General features: G+C 43.5%; 1 protein-coding gene across 1 annotated transcript in view; it reads left to right on the forward strand.

Moving 5' to 3' along the window:
• The window catches only part of LOC104546365 (24-hydroxycholesterol 7-alpha-hydroxylase), a 22,174-nt gene extending 15,699 nt beyond the window's left edge, over nt 1-6,475 (forward strand). Inside the window, exons 10-12 of the mRNA XM_010191741.1 lie at nt 1,506-1,594; nt 5,140-5,227; nt 6,404-6,475. Of these exons, the coding sequence (XP_010190043.1) occupies nt 1,506-1,594; nt 5,140-5,227; nt 6,404-6,475 (249 nt within the window). The remainder of the gene's footprint in view (nt 1-1,505; nt 1,595-5,139; nt 5,228-6,403) is intronic.
• Nucleotides 6,476-8,605: the final 2,130 nt, after the last annotated feature.

Genomic DNA, 8,605 nt, shown 5'->3' on the forward strand with positions numbered 1-8,605 from the left:
AGCTCCAAGGACGTTTCTGTCATTTGTTTGTAGAGCTCAGCCCCACGTGTTTACCCAGATTCATTGGTCCTTCCAGTCAGATGATTTCTGGTAGGTATTAGCTCTGCTAATTCAGTTGCTCATCTAGAGTTTCTTGATTATTATTCCACTCCAGGTGGCTGCGTGGGCAGGCTTGCAATTGCTCTTTTTAGCACCGTCCAATATAGAACAGTTTGTCTTTTTTATAGAAATACATCAAAGAGTAATTTAAACAAAACCTCCCTTCTGGCAAACTGTTCACCAGTCTGAAACCCCTCATAACAATTCCTGCCTGTTTGAAACCCTAAGATGAAAACCCTCATGCAGCAGCTTATTTCTTTAGTAACTTTATTCCTAAAAAGCAAGCTAGCTTGTTTTTTAGCAACTCATCCTTCTCCCATGAGGAAAGAGGGGTACCCCCATGAGGTGAGTACCCCTTGGATATTGCAATTCACAGAATACTGGGAGTTGGAAGGGACCTCAAAAGATCATCCAGTCCAACCCCCCTGCTGGAGCAGGATCACCTAGATGAGGTGGTACCAAATGTATCCAATGTACCAATGGTATCGCCTTGCTTCATCACCCCTGAGGGCTTTTTTTCTTGCTTTTATTGGATTTTGATGCTAACAGGTTTCAGAAAACTCTAAACAGCCCCAGCTGAAAAAAACTCCAGAATAAACAAACACAAGATTACATCTTCATCAGAGCAGTCAGCAGCCATAAACTTGACAGGATGTGACTTGAAGGCCTTGGCAGAGTTGCGCTGCATTTCTGGAGGCTGGTATAGTTTGTCACCCACCATTCAAGAGATTTACTGCTGTCAGCATCACCCACCCAAACTTTATCCCATATTGCCTTGCTCCTTGTGGTGTTCCTTTTCTCTTAAACCAACTCAGGATGGAGCAAGGAGCCCTCTGGGTACAGACAGGCGCTTTTTTTGTTGAGAAAAATTCATTTTCTCACACACTGCTTGCACCTGAGAATGGGGCTGTGCAATCCTTGCCTTTTTTCCTGTGACAGCTGATGTACCTTGCATTTTTATGCGCACAACCACTTAGGAATGGTTTGTGCATAAAATGTGCATGAGCCATTTGCGTGCCCTGATACAATTCTGTGGCTGAGGGAAGGTACTGGTTGATAAATGCGTATATTTGAAAGGATAAAGTCACTTTTTTATAGGGATTTCAACAGCTTAAGATGCAGAGTTAAGAAAAATGGGGGGATCTAGGAAAAATGCTTTGGGGGTGTTTTTGAAAACCTCTCCAGCCCTTTGAGGCACCCGAGTTTCAAATGGGACCCTTCTTTCTTTCCTGGAGTCGGTGCTAAATTTTGAATCCAGACTCTTAACAGGTTGAATGCAAAAAAATGGCATTAGTGCAACTTTGTATCAGGGATTAGCTGTCCAAGGTCATTTTTAGCCTGGAGAAATAAAGTTAAGCTTTATTTATATAAGGCTGATTTGGAAAAAAAAAAGTTTCTTCCCACAGGATCGTTGGAAAGAGGCAAATTTAGAGAAGAATGCTTTCTTGGACAGCTTTGTGGCATTCGGAGGAGGGAAGCATCAGTGTCCAGGAAGGTCAGTGAAACAGCTGGGGTTTATTTATTCCCAAACCCTGCAGAGATCAACTCTCTTGAACTGGGCTCCTCTTACACTTGGAGATGAAGTGTTTTCATTGCTTTGTCAGTCCCCTAACGTTCAGTATTTTCTGGACCTTCTTTAAACTGATCTGAAAGTGGTTTCATTCCTGAGAAAGACAGGTTAAGCCATGATGTAAAAGCAGAATCTGAGACTGGTGTACCAAAGGTTATCCTCTAGGGAGGAGAGGCCTCTGCTGCTGCTGAGGCACCTTTTTGTCAAGGGAGAGTTGTTCCACTTACAAACGTGCCAGTTTACAGACACAGGCTTTTAGGTTGCCACAAACCAGATCTAAACTGACCTAAAACCCCCACTTCTCTGGCCTGAGACTTTTCCCATCCTCTGTGATGCCATGGACATCTTTGCTAATCTTCACATGTCTTAATTGGCTTCACTCTGTTTAAATCTTGTCTTTGCATTAAGGCCCACACGCAATTGTACGATGGCTTAAATTGCAGATCCTGTCTCCCTCCACTTCTCCAGCAATGCCAGCCTCGGTGCTTCCTGCATTCCTTCTGCTGTTTTCTCTGCTGTCCCTCTTCCTGGACCAAGTCCCAGGGAGGCAGCTGCTCCTCGTTTCTGTGTTCAAACATCTCCATGCTCAATTCTCAGCCTTCAAAATCTGGTCTCCCCTAAGAGGCGAGTCACCAGGAATCCTTAAAACCAGTCAGTTTAACTCAAGAGTGGAGCGAGGAGTCTAGAGGGTGTTGCAAAGGATCTGCATTCTTGAATCTGCGCCTGATAGCGGGCTGGTCGTGGCTGTCAGATAAACTTTGTGAAGGCATTAAAGACATTAAAAAAAAACCAATAAGGCTGCATTCACCATTTAGGCTTGCCAGAGGAAAGTGCTCCCTCGCTGCTGTACCTCGGTGGTTTGTACCATATTCCTGAGCTAAATATGAGCACAGCTTCACTCCCAGCGAGGGCGACAGCAGAATTCACAAGAGGCATCTGCAGGTACAGGACAAGCTGCAAAACAGTGTTTCTGAAAGCAGCTTGTTTATATATACTGACCTATTTCTTTGTTCAGGCTGTTCTCTGATAATATCTTTAAAATAAGGTTGTGGTTAGAAAGAAAATGATAACATTTCTATGTAGACAACGAATGGAGAATCTTTTTCTTGCTGAGAGACAAAAAGTCCTTTCCAACCCTTGGCAGTCCGCATGGTAACACATGAAGGAGTTCATGTTTTTCAGCAATAATTCTAAAAGAATACTGTGGTGGGCTTGGAAGAAAGAAAATTAAGTTAAGGGATGTGTCTAGATCCTAGGTTGTAGATTTCCTTGGTATGAGTGAATGAAACGACGATATTTCAAGTTTAAGATGCATTTTCATTTAATTCAGTACTGGGATTTATAAATGAAAAGTATTAAACATTTTATTTCTCCATTGCATAAGTTCATAATGAAATTAAAAGCTAATTTAATCAAACTGAAAGCTAGAAAATAACTTACTTGTCAAATATTCTAGCAAACTGACATGGGAAGAGCTCCCACAAAGCCATTTCTTTTTACCTAAAGGAAAAATTTGATGGCAGTGAAGCTGCTTTTCTTTAACCAGGTGACAAGGGCCATGATTTCATTCTCTGACTCCATTTACTGCAGGACCTCAACCCACAGCTGGGCTCCTGGCTTCCAGCACAACACCAGTACATAGCAGCGCATTGCAGGCAAGATTTCAGAAAGCACATCCTTGTTAAACCCCCTTGTCACTAAATAAAACAAGAAGGCACCAGTGACTCAGAGTCTGTAGAGGAAAACTGCTCTAGGACTTAGTCATGAATATGAAAGACAAGTGGGAACTGAGGGGCATTCAGCTGCAAGAAAGCTCACGGCTTCTGCTCAGTACAAGGTGCGGTAGGACAGAGGGATGCATTTGGATGCTGCAGTCCTGCCTTTCACTCCTGGGCTGTCCCTCTGCCCACCCTCAGACATGGGTGTCACTTATCGTCCTTGTGTCTCAGCATCTCTCTTTGCAGAGCAGAGTAACAGCAGCCCATTGGGAAAGGCACTTTGAGATCTCACAGTGGAAGTGCTGCAGTCAGTTATGGGTTATATCCACTGCCACTTGGACAGGTTGCAGATGAACCCCGCTGTGGGTATGGAGATGTCAGGGCTGGTCAGCTCACGTCCAGCTGTGCTTGTGTTTGAAGGACAGCCCTCTGTAAATCCAGCATTTCCATGATCACAGCAACCTAGAGGCATTTTGGCGTTTGGTTTCGTCATGGTACATCCATGCCAAACCAGTGAGGGTGGCTCAGGGGCAGGACCTCATGCACCAGGGGTCCAGGGCCGCACTGTGCAACCAGTGCAGTGACTGTAAGGAGCCCACCTTTGTGTGGTGCCACTGGCATGGAGTTTGGGCTGGCAAGTCCTGCCTGACCTGAGCTAAATTCCATTGAAATATCTCTGCACTGTATTCCCCTGAGCTCAAGGTCACCAAAAGCTCCCTATCCCAAGGTAATTCCAATGTGAAATCACAGAGATAATTTGGGTCTGAAGCTACGCCAAAACAAATGAGCATCCTCCCACTCTGGAGCACGGGGCGGCTCAGCGCGTGGATCTGGATGGCTTTGCCTGAGTTAGTTTGGGTCTCATGGGGCTGATCAGCTTCCTCTTCACACCTGCCAGCCCAAATCCAGGCTGACGCCATGTGCAGTTGTGTGGCCTTCTCCCCAGCGAATTCCCCAATAGCTCTTTTATCCAAGTTTTCCAGCATCTCTCAGATGATGGAAAATAAACTGGGTAGAAGAGAAAAGTAGTAGTACTGATTTCAGCAGGTATTTAAGACTTAGGTCTGAATTCTGCAAGTGAGTAATCCCATGACCTGGCATAGGTGTATGCTAGCGCCTGAATGCAGGAAGCTCTTGTATATATCGACATTAAAAATAATAGCCTAGAGGAGTTCACCTGCAGGTATCTGAAATCTTCTCCGGACTGACTAAGAAAGACCTTTCTTGAGAGCGTTACAGAAAAAACCCCCATGCCCTTGGGTCTCATGCTGCATTCTAATGCTGACGCATTAAATAATGACTCCCGCTGTCACAGCGACTCTGATGTCATCAGGCTCCCAGCTGTATTATATAACTTTATATAGCACAATTAGTCATGTAGCCTTTTCTATCTTTGACTGTCTTCTCACCCCTATGAAGTTATTTCAAGTCAGCAAGTGTTAGAAGAACATAAATGTTTACACAGTGGAAAAAAACCATAATGATAAGGGGCTGTTTTAAAATAGGGTGCCAGAGGGATACTGTCGGTCTAAAGTTTCACCGGAAAGAAGGGGCAGCCGCTACATTCGTGTTCTTCACTGAGTGATGAAGCTGAACAAAGCCACAGCATATTTTCCTAACGAAGATAAACTTTCAGGCAGAACAAAAGCCTGGAATGTGAAATGTGTCAAAGACACCCTGGTTCTTATCTGATGATAACACACGTGGGACGCTCAGGCTGGACGGGTGATGTTTTCCTCTCTTTTCTTGCAGGTGGTTTGCGATCATGGAAATCCAGTTGTTCGTTGTGCTGTTCCTATACAAATACGAATTTGTGCTTTTGGATGCAGTACCAAAGGAGGTAAAAGATGCGTGCATTTATATAGCATTCCACATCTTTATAGCCTTCATTCATCATGCTTAGCTGAACAAGCATGCTCAACTATGGTTATGTATAATGAAGCAAAATTTTGAGCCGAGTGTTAATAAAACATGTAATGAATAACGCTGTTAGGAATACAAAACAGTGTAATGAATAACATGTTAAAAAAGCATGTAATTAATAACTCAAACTTCATTTTAACTCAGAAAACCCAGAGTAACTCCAGCAATGCTGGTGGGACTGTACTGGCTATACAAGAATGCAGCTACAAGAGTATTTTGTCTCCTCGTTGCCTAAACATTACAAGAGATTGTATAATTGCTTTCTGCCACTCACAGAGACAATTAATATGGAACTGGATTATTAATATTTTAAAGATATTAAATCAGATGCAAGCACTCACAGTGCTCTTCCACTACATACTCAGTGGTGGAAGAGAAATGATTACAGCAAGACTGAAGGAGCAACTGAGATACAGAAAGGTTTCACCGTTAAGGGAGAGTAGTGCAGTCTCCTCTCCCAGCACTCATTTCCTGCTCCATTTGCACTGTGTCCTTTCCTCTTGTGAAAAATCATTCCTCACAAACATAGAATGCTGCTAAATGAGCACATCTACCTGTCACAACCTAAACATGGCACACATGCCCTACAGCTGAACTGCCAAGGAGAAGGTGGTGAAGTTTAGAGTTGCGTGAACTGTGTATGATTGCCCTGTAGGCTGGAAGCTGAGAGAACTTACTTCCCTGCTGTCCTTGAAGAATGTGAGATATTGATCTCAAGAAGTGGTAGAAAGTCAGCCCAGAAATTGGAGGTTGCCTTGTCCTGACTGATGGTGTGTTGCCACGGCAGCTTTCACTGGAGTTGACAGTAACTTGAGTCTGCACCCACAGTTAATTACGCTGCTGAAGATACTTAAAAGCACAAGAGTTTCTTAAGATCTCATGTATCCTCCTCTGTCAGAGTGAATAGAATAAAAAGTAATCATGAAGGCCCTACTCAGTGGCTTCAGCAAAGCCAAGAAATACTCTCAGTATTTGGTCTTGGTTCTCTAAGACCAAAACTCCAAGAATATGTTTTTATCTTAACATTAAAGCGCGATGATAATTCCATTAACTGAACCAACTTAAATGTTTCTACTGTTTTTCTTTTTTGCAGAGCCCTTTACATTTGGTGGGGACACAGCAGCCCACGGCACCATTCCGAGTGCAGTATAAATGCCGGGAATGAAAGCTGCCCAGCGCTCACTGCCCTTCCTTTGCCAGCCACACCTGAACAGCTGAGCTCGGAACCGCTGAGCTGCTTCCCTATCCTACGTCTTCAGATAGGGTCTGTGCCTTAACAGCTCTTAATTTCAACTTTAAATGCTGTACATACTCTGCGTTGTGGTGTGCCATACCAGTATAGTCATATCCGTGCTCCTCACCTGGTTGCCTACCTCCTAGTATTTAAAAATCAAGCTCTCCTGCTGCATTCATAATTTGTGGGCCATTTATTCGCAGACTTTGCAAATCTGGTGTACTAAACTCACCAACCAGGCATTCCGGACAAAAACCTGCGACGTTTGGAAATCCTGCATGGAAGTTGTGCTGGAACCAGCGGAAAAGCAGCTCCCTTGGGCCAGGTCACTGCTTCCTGCAGGTCTCTGAACCAAGGCCAAGGCGGTGCCTTGTGGTAACCCTGGTGCTGGTGTGCACAAAGTACAGGACAGCGCTGAGCAGAGACCTCCGAACCAGATCCGCAGCCACAATGAATTATCATGGTTTATGTATCCCTGCCTGTGTAGGTAGGTGAAGATCTGGCCTGCTCTCTCTACAATTGATGCCTTTCTGCAAATAAAATGCACTTGTAATGGAAAAGTTGCAAGCATGGGAAACACTGGGGTCTTGTTCACTGGAGCACCTAAAATTTCTGCTGAGCTTTATTTGCTCCACAGGATTCAGACTTGGTCCTTGCATGAATATGCAATGAAAAATTTGATTGTGATGTTTGGTTTCTAATGAAAAGTAATTGCAGGAAAAGCTATTGCTATTCATTAGGCTGCTTGTCTAATATCTAGAACATTTTTGCTTTCCCTTTAACATGACTTACTTAAGACCAAATTGCCCAAATCTAAAAATATTTAATCTTATAAAGAATACCTAGTAAAAGTTGTTCAAAGAAGCTGTCAAATAAGTTCAGATACCAACACTTTAACTTCTGTCCGAATTCACATATGATAATAGCTGGCATGTATTTTTGGTCTGTTAAGTAAAGATTATTCATCATTTTAGAAGTATCTGCAAAACAACACCTACAAATAGACTTTCAACAACAGTAAAAACTATGGGAATAACATCCACGGGACAATAACACATTGTATGATTAATTAAATGGTTGGCTTACCTCCGTTATGGGTACAACAATTTAACAAACTTCAGTGATTTATATGGCTGGAAAATGCTTCAGCCAACTTCTAATTTAGCTCATAATGGTTAACTCTGCAAGAGCTGCACCCTGAACTGCTGTTTCAGAGTGTCTTCCACAGCTGAAAACTATTCCTTTGGTTTTTGGTGTGGTCATTACCCAGAAGTCAATATTTTAATTTTAAAATTTGGAAAAGTCCACAGTCAGTGTTTGTTCAGGTATCTTGTGGTATTGTGAAGATATTTTTTTTTCCACTATGTGCATTTCTTTTTCTGTTTAATTAATGTTGGAGCTTAGGGGTTTTTTGTGTGTGCGGTTTTGTTTAGGTTGTTGTTTCCCCCCCGCCCCCAAGAGAAGTAACTCAAAAAAGCAAAATTCTGTAACTACAAACTTGTCTTTAAAGTAAAAGGTCCCTAAAGGCAAGTGTAACCTGAGGGTCAGCACCAATTTGGTTAGAAGGAATAAAAGGCACCTGAAGCCACCTGTGAAGGTGTACGAACACATCACTGCACGTGGGTTCTAACGTGTCCTAAACACTATCACAGTTCTGGTGTAGCTTCTGCACATTGCTGAGTGTTTCAGACTTGGTGTGATCCTGTGCCTGCTGAGAACTGCATTCTCCTGCCTTCCACATCCCACAGGAGAAGCTTATGTTAGGGTATGTGATAAAAACCACATTTTCCCCCATACACAAAGGAGAGGCGCAAAAGCAGGACCCTGACATCGCCCAACGCCTCTCGGGGCTGATGACAACGGGAGCAGCGCCCACCTTTTGGGCTGAGGGTGGAACCCCGGCTGCTCTGGGGGTTGACTGAGACCCGTTTGTACGTGTGTGTGTGCACGTGTGTTCCTATGGGCAGGAGACAGCTGGGGAGAGCAAGGATTCAGGACCAGCTACTGGAGGATGCATATGGCACATGTGTATTTTTATATGTGTTTTGCACACACGTTGTA

The sequence above is a fragment of the Mesitornis unicolor genome, unplaced genomic scaffold (assembly GCF_000695765.1).
Source record: "Mesitornis unicolor isolate BGI_N332 unplaced genomic scaffold, ASM69576v1 scaffold29, whole genome shotgun sequence".
In the NCBI taxonomy this organism is placed as follows: domain Eukaryota; kingdom Metazoa; phylum Chordata; class Aves; order Mesitornithiformes; family Mesitornithidae; genus Mesitornis; species Mesitornis unicolor.